Source organism: Olea europaea, chromosome 13 (assembly GCF_002742605.1).
Source record: "Olea europaea var. sylvestris chromosome 13, O_europaea_v1, whole genome shotgun sequence".
Classification (NCBI taxonomy): domain Eukaryota; kingdom Viridiplantae; phylum Streptophyta; class Magnoliopsida; order Lamiales; family Oleaceae; genus Olea; species Olea europaea.
Window position 1 is genome coordinate 4,088,288 of NC_036249.1, and position 10,902 is coordinate 4,099,189.

Consider the following 10,902-nt stretch of genomic DNA (forward strand, 5'->3'; position numbering starts at 1 on the left):
AGACTGAAGAATCTGAACAAACATTTTTCTGCTTTGAGTAAAGTAAAGTCGTTCACATTGAATTACCATTATGCCCTCAGAAAATGATAGACCAAACACTACAACAAAGTGGTTTTTTTACGGAATGAATTGTATGCCGTAAATAACTCTTTACAGCGTACGACAAAACGCCGTATAAAGCAATGCTGTAAAAAGTGGTTTATTTTTTACGGCAAACATTGTGCGCCATATAGAGAATGCTGTTATTAATTCTACGGCGTTCAGTGGCACACAATACATTTAACACATTTTACAACATTCACTGAGTACAAGTTGTATAAAGTATTAAATCTATGGCATACATCTAAACACACTATAAAACTTTATGGAATTTACAGCATTCGTAGCACACCATGAAAAGTTTGTTACTTTTGTAGCACGCCTAAACAGGCTGTAAACATCAATTTAATTTTCCAAAAATTGTTTATTTATTTCTTCACCAACGAACCTATAATAATTACAAAACAAAATTTATAAATAGAAATATTGAGTACGATTCAATAAAATATGTGAGTGTAAAATCATCTCAACAATTCTCAAAAATTATAGTAGTACAAGGAAATAAAATGGAGAAATTTGGAAGCATGCCCCATAGATTCCAGAAATTGGATAGTCAAACATAAACTCAAATTTTAATGGCAAGAATTCAAATACTAACGTCAACCATCTACGATATAAAAAATAAAACTCAACAAGTACCAAAGAAATTTTTGATGACGCATTGTATTCAGCCAAAAAAAAAAAAAGGCATAAAAATTCAAGGCAAAAGATGTCCCTGAAGGACAATTGTACTTTCTACAAAAGCAGAGCGCTTAGCCTCTTAAATGAAAATGCATTGGTTAAAATATACTCAAGCTGTTATGTCCATTAGGCAAATTCCAAAATCAATTTCACCATCCCAAATTCACGATAATAGCCATTAGGCAAATTCCAAAATCGACTACTACTTCATAAAAAAGTGATTAAACCACATCAAAGTTTATTTCTTTGATCGACAATTTAGCTATCGCACAAAATATCAACTCCTTGAACACCACAAAAATGATAAGGATATATCGTTAGTAAAACTGCGAAGAGAATTTGATTAACATATGAGCTCTAACCGAAATACATCTATAAACACCACACCTTCCAAAAAAATGATTAAGGGTACAACTAGAATACTAACATAATATAGATCCATAAAACATCAACACATAAAGACTACCCCGTGCAAAACTTCATCATGGTACATGTGAAGAAGTCCATATGAATTACATAACAACATATAATTGGAGAACTCTTTGAAAAAGAAAATAGAACTACGAAGATAAGCATCAATCACTAAGGTAATTTCCTTCAAATGTTGTCATGATCTTAAGTCATTTTATATAAATAATCATTTTGGTAGCCAAATAAAAAACTAATGTTCAATTCAAATAAACCACTTTATCAACTTCTTGATTTTAAACAACCTAATCTTCAATTGAGAATGAACGTAAATGTAAATAGAACTAAAATAGAAAAGAAGTTAAGCATACCTTTGTTGTGATTACAGCGAAGCCACATCGATGTACCTAATTGGCATGCAATTGTACTTCCTAATGCCTCTTCAAGAAGAAAAAGCTCACATGTTGGACAATATAAGCTAACATTATTAATCACTTCATTAATCCAAACTCTCCAACATTTATTACCAAGGGGTACATGATGCACTAGATCACTTGGATTTGTTGATACGGTTTCAACTTTTGCAGCAATATCAGCTTTTCCAAACCAAGACAACAATTTGCATTTCTTATTTAGAAGGTTATCTACACCATTCAAGTTGTTGTCTCTAGGTTGTAAAATTCATATTTAATTATACAATTTATTATTTTGAATATAGAAAGTATATGTAATTTAGAATAATATTCATTGATTCTAGTTTTTCATTTACATTATCTTTTTGTTCAACATTTTTACTCTTCACTTGAAATAAAGCTTTTAACTCTTTAATTTAATCTCTCAACTCTTAGACTTAGTTTGCAAATTATGATTGTGCACCAAAGCATTCAACTTTGAAGGAGTTGTATCGAAACCAAGACATTTTACCTGTCCTCGACATTCTGGAGCAAGTACTCTTGCAATAACACTATCTTTGAGGGAGTATTTGCTTGGCGAGATAACTATCTCTGAATATGTTTTTATTTTGTTCTAATATGAGGAAATACATTAACGGGCTAAAATTATAAATATAAGCTTTGAATGGTCAGAAATTACTAAAAGCAATATTTTTACCAATGTTTCCCCAGTTGATTCATTAATAAGTTCACTATTTTTTTTTGTGTATGTCCTCAAATATAAAAATCATCCCTCGTTATGGAATCAGAATCTTCACTTTAAGCACGCTGCATTTTACACATTTCATATGTTTGATAGTTTGTAAACATTTATAATTTTTCAAAAAAAAAAATTTAACTTTTAGTTTAATAAATTTTTTCCACTTCAGCTTCTAAGCGAGCAAGGCCCTTTTTACTTGTTGTATGCATTATGGTTTGACTTGCTTTCATCTTTTTGAATCTTTCATTCGTTTCCTACAAAATCAATTAATACTATAAACTTAAGGCATCATTGACTTTCCACCACAAAGATACACATTTTGGACATGTCTCCAAATTTTCTAGATCCTTTCTAAACAAACAAAAATCATTTACGCATACATGTAACTTCTAATACCCCAAATCAAAGATGTTCAATGACCTTTTCATTGAATTACAAGAATCAAGAAGGGTGTTCCCATGTGGTAGCATACCTAGGATAATATTAAGAAGTTCATTGAAATCGTTGTCATATATACCATGTGTAGCTTTAAGCTTGTATAAGACAACGATTGTAGATATCCTAGTACACTTTGTGCAACCAGGATATAAAGGAATATCAACGCCGTCATATAAATTTGAAAATTCTTTCCCTCTATCTCCATTTTCGGGTTCTATAATACTGTCATCTTGAAAAAAATGCATCTCTATTCATTATATACATCTCTAAATTTTCTACAACTTGAGAAGGCAATGATGATGCATTCGATTTTTTCCCATGAAACACCTAGGTAGTATACGTAGGATCTATGCCATTAATGATCAAATGCCCTTACATTTTATCAAATGTTGATGGAATTAGTTTCTGGAACATTTGCAATGGCATATGACTTTTTCTGGATTCTTTGCATTGGCTTGCACCATATTTGCAAAGTTTCTTGCACCATGTTGATATGCCTCTGAATCTCTATTAAAAAAAATGCTAAATAAATCATCCAAAAAGCTTTCATTGATATATTTTAAAATATTCTAAATTTAAGAGGACAAAATAATCTTGATAAGTGTACCCAATCATTATCCATGATGATATATACCAACACTATTAAGTTATTAAAAAATTAATTCAAACCTGAATTGAAATAGGTGAAAAACGATTATATTAGGACATCAAAAATGCTATTTCCTATTCTTAATAAAAAAATAAATAAAAAATTAGAAGCATACTATTACTGAGAAGCCTTTCTGGCTGGCTAAACCTTTCCATACGAAAAATCAAAGATATATTGGAGGATAAATTTAAGGAAGCAGTTCATCGTGGGGGAAAAAAACAGAGTTAAATATACAACCAGGTCCTACAATGAAGATGTCAAATTTATTCCAGGATATGAACTCATACATACCTAGTTCAAATATTGGTAACTCAAATTCAAGGTGCAGCCTAGCGAACAAAAAAGCTAATCTTGATCTTTAAGTGCATTGTATGTGCCAAAACAATTTCATAAGATTCACACACGAATCAGCAATACCACAATTTCTACCAAGTACTAACCGTCAATAATCCTAAGAAACATGAAATTTTAGCACGCCACATGTTTTTATATATAATTAAAACAATGGAACAGGACAAAAAATGATGCAGTTGACTGATGAATTTATACACAAAACAACTCCATACTTATTCACTTTTCCATTGCAAAAAATCGAAAAATTATATCTCAAAATTCAAGATTATTTACTTATATTTTCTACACAATTTACAAATAAATAGGATATTGGGCATACCTTGAAGATGGCTTGAAGAACAACTCAAGATTTGTAGTAGATTTGACTGGAATTTGTAGACCCAAAATCGATTCATGTCAATTGAAGAAATTGGGACCATATCCACGGGATTTACCAGAAAATTTCAGGCTAAACAAGTTGGAATTAGTTTTCACAGCCACCGATCGACGAAGTTGAAGCGGCAAAGACGGAAGAAAAATTCGGTGAAAAATCTTTGGAGGCAATAGTTTAGGAAAGGAATTGCATGGGTATGTGGGTTTTACATTTATCTTCTCTCTTTTTCTTTTCAATTATATACAAACAAAGATCAGAAATATCTTTTTTTGCTAATTATTAGCCTACGAACAAGTTAAATATTTACGTTGGTAAAACATATATCTTGCCCATCAAAATTTTTGTCGGAAAAAATATAAATTTTTGTCGGCACAAATCTTCCCATTATTGAAAAATTTGAAGCCAATCATAGCCATACGAATGGGTAAATCCAAGAAAAAATTCAAGACTGACTAATACGCAAAAAAATAAAAAATTCATACATAAAACAAATTTTACTTATTTTTTTTTTAATTAACATTTGTGCTGGAGGGACGTGCTATAGCAGAGCTCAGCCTGTCCCTAAATCTGCCCTTGTGTACGAAATTTTTTTTTTTTGCGGGAAAATTGATTTCCACATACGAAATTTGAATTTGTCTCCAAAAATTTTTTAGGGTAAGTATGTGCTACAGCACGTCCCTAAATCTGCCCCTGTGTACGAAATATTTTTTTTTTTTTTTGCGGGAAAAATTGATTTCCGCATACAAAATTTGTAGGGTGAGTATAAATTTCTTGTAGTGAGAGTGACTAACGGGTTTTAGTTTTCTTTTGTTTAGGGCTTGGACTATTTGTGAATTGGAAGGAAAAATCTGATTACGCACGAAAAAAGGAAAAATCCCGCTATACTTGGTTTATTTTACGTTGTACAATAAGTACGTCACAAAAAATAAGCTATTTATGGCATGCTCGAAAATTACGCCATAATAAGAGACCATTTACGCCATCCCTAAACGTATGCCATAAATACTTTAAGTAATTGAATTATTATGGCACACATTTATAACGTGCCATAAAAACAGACTTTTCACGGCATGCGTGACACGCACTCCGTAAATGAATGCCGTAAAAAGCTACTTCTGTTATAGTGAAACAAAATAATTCTATGTTAACTAATTAATTTGAAGCAAAATATTATTTTGCAATGGCTAATCGATCAAAATCACAGAATCATCTTTAAACATCATCAACAATATCAACTTAGACACAATGAAATTCACTGAAGTACAAAGTAAAAGCAAATTTTAGTAGTATAAAGAGAATTTTATCTTCAAAAATGCAAATTTTTAGGCTGGGTTCTTCAGGCTAGATAACTATACATTCTTCTTTGTCGATTAATTATCTTGATCAACATTAAATTTGTAGACTACTTTATTACAAAAATGACAGTAGTAAGAGCAAAGTTGAAATGAAATTTTGGATGACTAAAATTTAAATGAGTAAAAATGGATTAAAAGATATTTTTTCATTTCTCTTACCTATTGGTCATCCAATTCAGCATCACAAACTTTTTTGTTGATTGGAAATAACTCGACCTAAGATTCAACTATTTACTGAGCATGAAATCATTCATTAGTCAATCTTTGCATTTTCACTATGCTCTTTGAACTTGATAATTAAGAATTGTTGAGAAAAATAACTCCATTGTCCAATTATACTCAAATTAAGAAGGAATTTTAAGAACTGAAAAGTTGATTGCAGACAAACGAATTATTCCATACATATTAGAAGTTAATATTAGTTTTTGTTAAGTTATAAATCTTCTTTATTCAAATAGGTGCATTGAGGAATGTAATTAAGGAACAGATAATTCTCCTATAATACATCTGTGGGCATTTTGGTCATTTGATGTTTGTCATGCTATACAGTTTAGAAAATTAAAATGAATTACTTTTCCACCGCAACAAGTCAAATGAGGCTAGCGGTGTCAAGGAGCCCAGCCAAAACTCGAGGCTCGGACTCGACTTGAGTAAAATGGTCTGAGTTTTTTTGTCGAGCCAGAGCCGAGCTTTTGCTCGGCCAGGAAATCAAGGATTGACCAAAACTTTCGACTCGAGCCTTATTGAGCCAAGCAGGGTTGGGTGCCTTTTTTATTTTTATTTTTTTATTTATAGATAAAGGCAGTTGAGTGCTACCTTTAATTTTTTTTTTTTTTTAAATTAGGCCTTTGAGCTCGAGCTGGTGAGCCACATGGGCCGGTTTGGACTTTTTCTGGGCCGAGCCATGGGTGGTCAGAGTCTAAGAGCCCGATTGCCATTCCTAAATGAGGCGAGGGGCTGACTGTACTAGTTAAATTTTTATTTTAAAAAAAAAATAGAAAAGAATATAAGTAGAATTAAACTCATGACTGAGTACATATTTTTGTGTATTATGTTAAGCCATGTTTGATTGAGAGAAAATCTGACTTTAAGTAGATTTTAATAAAATTAATAAAATATGTGATTAAAAAATTTTAGTCCATGAAGTATCATTAAAATTAATTCTTGACTTTAACTTAAACAAGAGACTCTTCATATAGGAAGTACTATTATGCCATAGCAAATGACAAAATAAGAAAATGATAGTGCATATTTGACAAAGTTTAATTTATAATTTATGTTGGTCAAATATATTTTTTATTCACAAGTATCAAAAACGGTAAACAATATAAGCGAAATAGAACCTGCTGAACTAGAATCACCAATTTCAGAAATTACATTGAACCAAATGACAAAATATCCAAAGTTTAAAGAATGATTTCAATTTTTAAATATTCGCACCAAACCACTATCCATTGCTATATTTTGTTGTTAATAACTATGCCATATTTATTAGTTTAAAATAATAATAATAATAATAATAAAACAGGCAATCAGAACAATCACTACAACAAAATGGACTTTTTACTGCTTTCAATGCATGCCGTAAAAATCCATTTACGGTGTGCGGCCGCATGCCGTAAATAGGAAGATTTTTTTTACGACGTGCAAAGAATGCCGTAAATGAACGCCGTTAATAACTTTTTACGGCATTCACAGGCACGTCGTAAAAAGCGTAAACTCACTTTTTACGGCGTACACATGCACTCCGTAAATAGTGAGTTTACACTTTTTACGGCATGCATATGCACGTTGTAAATGTTAATTTAGTTTTTTAAAAATATTTGTCTATTTGATTACCAACAAACCCATAATAATTACAAAACAAAAAGATACACATTAATCTTATATAAACAGATTTTATATATGTCCACCAGCCCTAAACACTTGTTTATATATATATACATTCTTTGAACTGCACGTAAATTTCATAGTCAATCTACTGTCATTTACCGTGAGAACAATAACATAATAGTCGAAGGATCATGCACCATATAATATGGAAGACATTTTTCAATCTATAGAAGCTTTGAAATCTAAGTTCCAAGAGCTAATTTCAATCGATAAACGACAAGTTTTGTGTCAAAGTGAAAGTAAGAGTGAGTTTACCTGTCTCCAAGTTTAAATCTGAATTTCTTTGGTGCTCGTTTAGCGTTGGACTTGTTCTTGAGAGCATCTCCGAGTTTTTCAGTAACAACCCATTCGTTAGCTCTCTTAGCCTCGAGCAGACCAATGATGGTAGCCTTGGTACGGTGAAAAGAGATCATGTTCTCAAACAAGACCTAATAAAACAATAAATGAAAAGAGCTGAAAAATCAGAATTTTTCATTAGTATGGTGGCAGTTTTACTGCAAATTCAGCATTTCATTTGGTACAAAAACTGACCTTGGAGTTCCGACTGAGTTTAGAGCTGTGATGATGCAAGGAATATAAATGGCTCCCCATTTCGCAACATCAACTTCAGGTACCAAAATTGTCAATGGGAGTACAACACAGTAGAAGAAGACAGTGAACATGTGAGCAATGATCTTCCTTACAAAGAAGAAGCTGTATATTACATAAACTTCTTCCATAGAGACACTTTCTGCCAAATCAAAAAACAAACGATTTTGAGTTTCTTCTCACATGAGATCAGGCCCTCAAGCCCAATGGGAAATGGCTTGCGGTGGATTCTCAAGCTTGATTCTAGTGAATTGTACTATTGCCATAAGCTATAAACTCTAAGCAAAGTGTGACAATCCCTTAAAGATCCATATCAAACAGGAAGAAATGCTAACAAGTGAGAAACCTACCTCAGTCCCTCTTGACAAACAAGTAAAAGCTTGCTTTCGGGTGAAAATTGGCTCTCAACAGATTGTACAAAATCAGGATTTAGTTTGGTAAAAGGCAGGCCATAGAATAAACCCAAAAAATTGTTGTGTAAGGTGACACGACCTGTCTCGAATCACCCTAATGGATCCGAAACATGACGTGCCCCAATGATAGATGCTGACTAGATGTCAAATCTATCACCAAAGCTGAATATGAGTTATTTCAAAAAATGCAACAAAATCAAATAAAGCGATGGGCCCAAAATACTTACTTTGTGCTTCATCAATATGAGTTATAATATTTAACATGTCGTGTGGCTCTCATTCCGAAATTATTAGTCTCTTCCAACTAAAAAGAATCAATTGCTACCTATAGGAAAAATCGTTGGAAAAATATATGAGTTGATAACTCAGTGAGTGGAGAAATTCGAAAATAATTATACTTTTATAATTTTACATCTTTATCGAAAATCGAGTTCATATCATTGAATAACTTACAAGATAACATGATATAATTATAGCCAAAACGTGAGACATTCACATAACGTGGTAAAATATCATTTCAATTCATAATATAAACATAAGCTGGTAATTATGTTATAATCTCATCACATCAAATGTACTAAAAAATCCATCAAAAATGTACCCTCTGATTGAAATCTGTAATCCGCCCATCGAGCTAAGAACTTTTGCCACTGGCCTTTGGCCCTTTCACGAACGAAAACGGGTCTCAAGACCTCTGATAATCAATTTTAGAACACGGCCAAAGCCCCTCAGTGAACTATATCTACACAATCATGACCCATTCATCCTCAGTCGACCCCTCTGTGTAGTATAGAACACGGCCAAGACCCCTCTATGAGCTAGAAGAAGTACATAATCACAGGTACTTTTCTGGTCGATCTCAATATCACGTTTCACATGCTAAACAAATCTCAATATCACATGTCTCATATACCAAGTCATAAATGTACAATAAATAATCCTTGAAATTTCGCATGGATCATAATAAAAGAAACTTTCATCGTAATCACATAATAAAGCAAATAATCCACATAATTGCAAATATTTTGATAACTTACTTAATTTATAAATACTTTAAAAATATTTATATTTTTCCACTCACAGATCTATGGATACAAATCTGCTTAAATTGACGAGTTTTTCCAAACTTTCCCATCACTACCTGAAATAACGGTATAGTTACTCAAATTAAAACTTGACAATTAAATTAATACAATTTCATCACTTAACTCCTCAACTTCTATATTTACTTTTTCATCTCAAATTCCCCAACTTTTATTTTATTTTATTTATTGAGTCATCAACTAAACACCATGCATTATTAAATCCATTAAATTGCTCACACTTCCTTAAAATCAGTAACTTATACATATACAACCCCTATGCATAATTTATTCCAATACATAAAGCTCAATACTTGTCATAAAACTTCATTCAAGCCTTTAAAATGTGAAAATCAAAGGTTTGACAAAGACAGCAGTAAAATTCCAAATATTGAAATCTGACACCAATTTCTAGATATTGAAATCTGGCACCAAAACTATTGACAGAAGTGGCACCATTATGGGCACACTTTAAGAAACGGCACCTATACTATAGTAACCCGAAAATTACCTTAAAAAATGGAAAATTCCAATCCCTAATTTAAGTGTTCAGTATTATATAATCACAAGAAAATCAAAGAATAAGCACTTATCTCACAACCCCCTTCAAAATTCCATTTTTTTCATCACAAATTTTCAAATATACATTCCTTTGATATATTCTTGTTTAATACCTCAAAAACATAATAATAATCTCTAATTCTTGCTAAACTTTGAATATAAATGAATGGTTCATAAACCCTAGAAATTTAATTAACTTACCTCTTTAAAATAAGGATAAGCTAAAGAAATGAAGAACCCAAACTTATAAAAATCATCGGCCTCTTCCATTTCCTTTCTTTTCTTTTCTTTCTTTCTTTTTTTTTTTCTCTTTTCTCTCTTTTTCTCCCTCTTTTTCTCGAATTCTCCTAGCTTCTGCCTCGTTTCCACTTTCCAGATTCTTGTATATGTTTCTTGTGTGTGTAATGAAATGAACAAGTGGTTTTTAAATGGGCCACAACTAAAATTTGCAAAGAAAATCCCCCTTCTTCAATTAAGCATAACATTTAGTCATTAAACTTCCATACTTGTAAATTAAATTCTAAATTTTAAATGATGTCCATGATATAATCTCAAGTATTGTAAATTTGTAAAATAGACCCCAATAAAATAATTTGATGGATCCAAGTCTCAATAAAATGATTTACGCTACATTTAAGTCCCTATTTAACCAAGACTTTGACTGAATAATTTTTTGACTTTGACTATAATGAATGGGGTGTAACATAAGGTCCTCTTTATTATGATTCTTGTCCAAAATTTACGAGTAAACAGTAAAAAAAGTAAAATAAGACAAAAAAAAACTGCTAGAAGAGCAAACTGGACATATCCAAGTCATGGCTACTTGTGCTTTTGACTCCACGGACTTTACCTTTTA

General features: G+C 31.6%; 1 protein-coding gene across 4 annotated transcripts; it reads right to left on the bottom strand.

The window, feature by feature from the left end:
• Nucleotides 1-2,927: 2,927 nt before the first annotated feature.
• LOC111407324 (glucomannan 4-beta-mannosyltransferase 1-like) lies at nucleotides 2,928-10,896 on the bottom strand. Of its 4 annotated transcripts, none has more exons than XR_002705087.1 (4): nucleotides 7,934-8,603; nucleotides 7,658-7,830; nucleotides 4,101-4,229; nucleotides 2,928-3,285 (listed from the first exon to the last, which is right to left on the bottom strand). XR_002705087.1 is itself a non-coding variant. In XM_023036740.1 (4 exons), the coding sequence occupies exons 2-4, from the start codon at nucleotides 7,991-7,993 to the stop codon at nucleotides 3,177-3,179; spliced, it is 342 nt and encodes a 113-aa protein (XP_022892508.1). In that variant the 5' UTR covers nucleotides 7,994-8,132; nucleotides 9,005-10,896; the 3' UTR covers nucleotides 2,928-3,176. The 4 variants fall into 4 exon arrangements, 3 of the variants coding, with proteins under 3 accessions (XP_022892508.1, XP_022892507.1, XP_022892506.1); XM_023036740.1 differs by lacking the exon at nucleotides 4,101-4,229 and adding an exon at nucleotides 9,005-10,896 and having other exon boundaries at nucleotides 7,934-8,132; XM_023036739.1 differs by lacking the exon at nucleotides 4,101-4,229 and adding an exon at nucleotides 8,631-8,670 and having other exon boundaries at nucleotides 7,934-8,132.
• Between the last annotated feature and the right edge of the window lie 6 nt (nucleotides 10,897-10,902).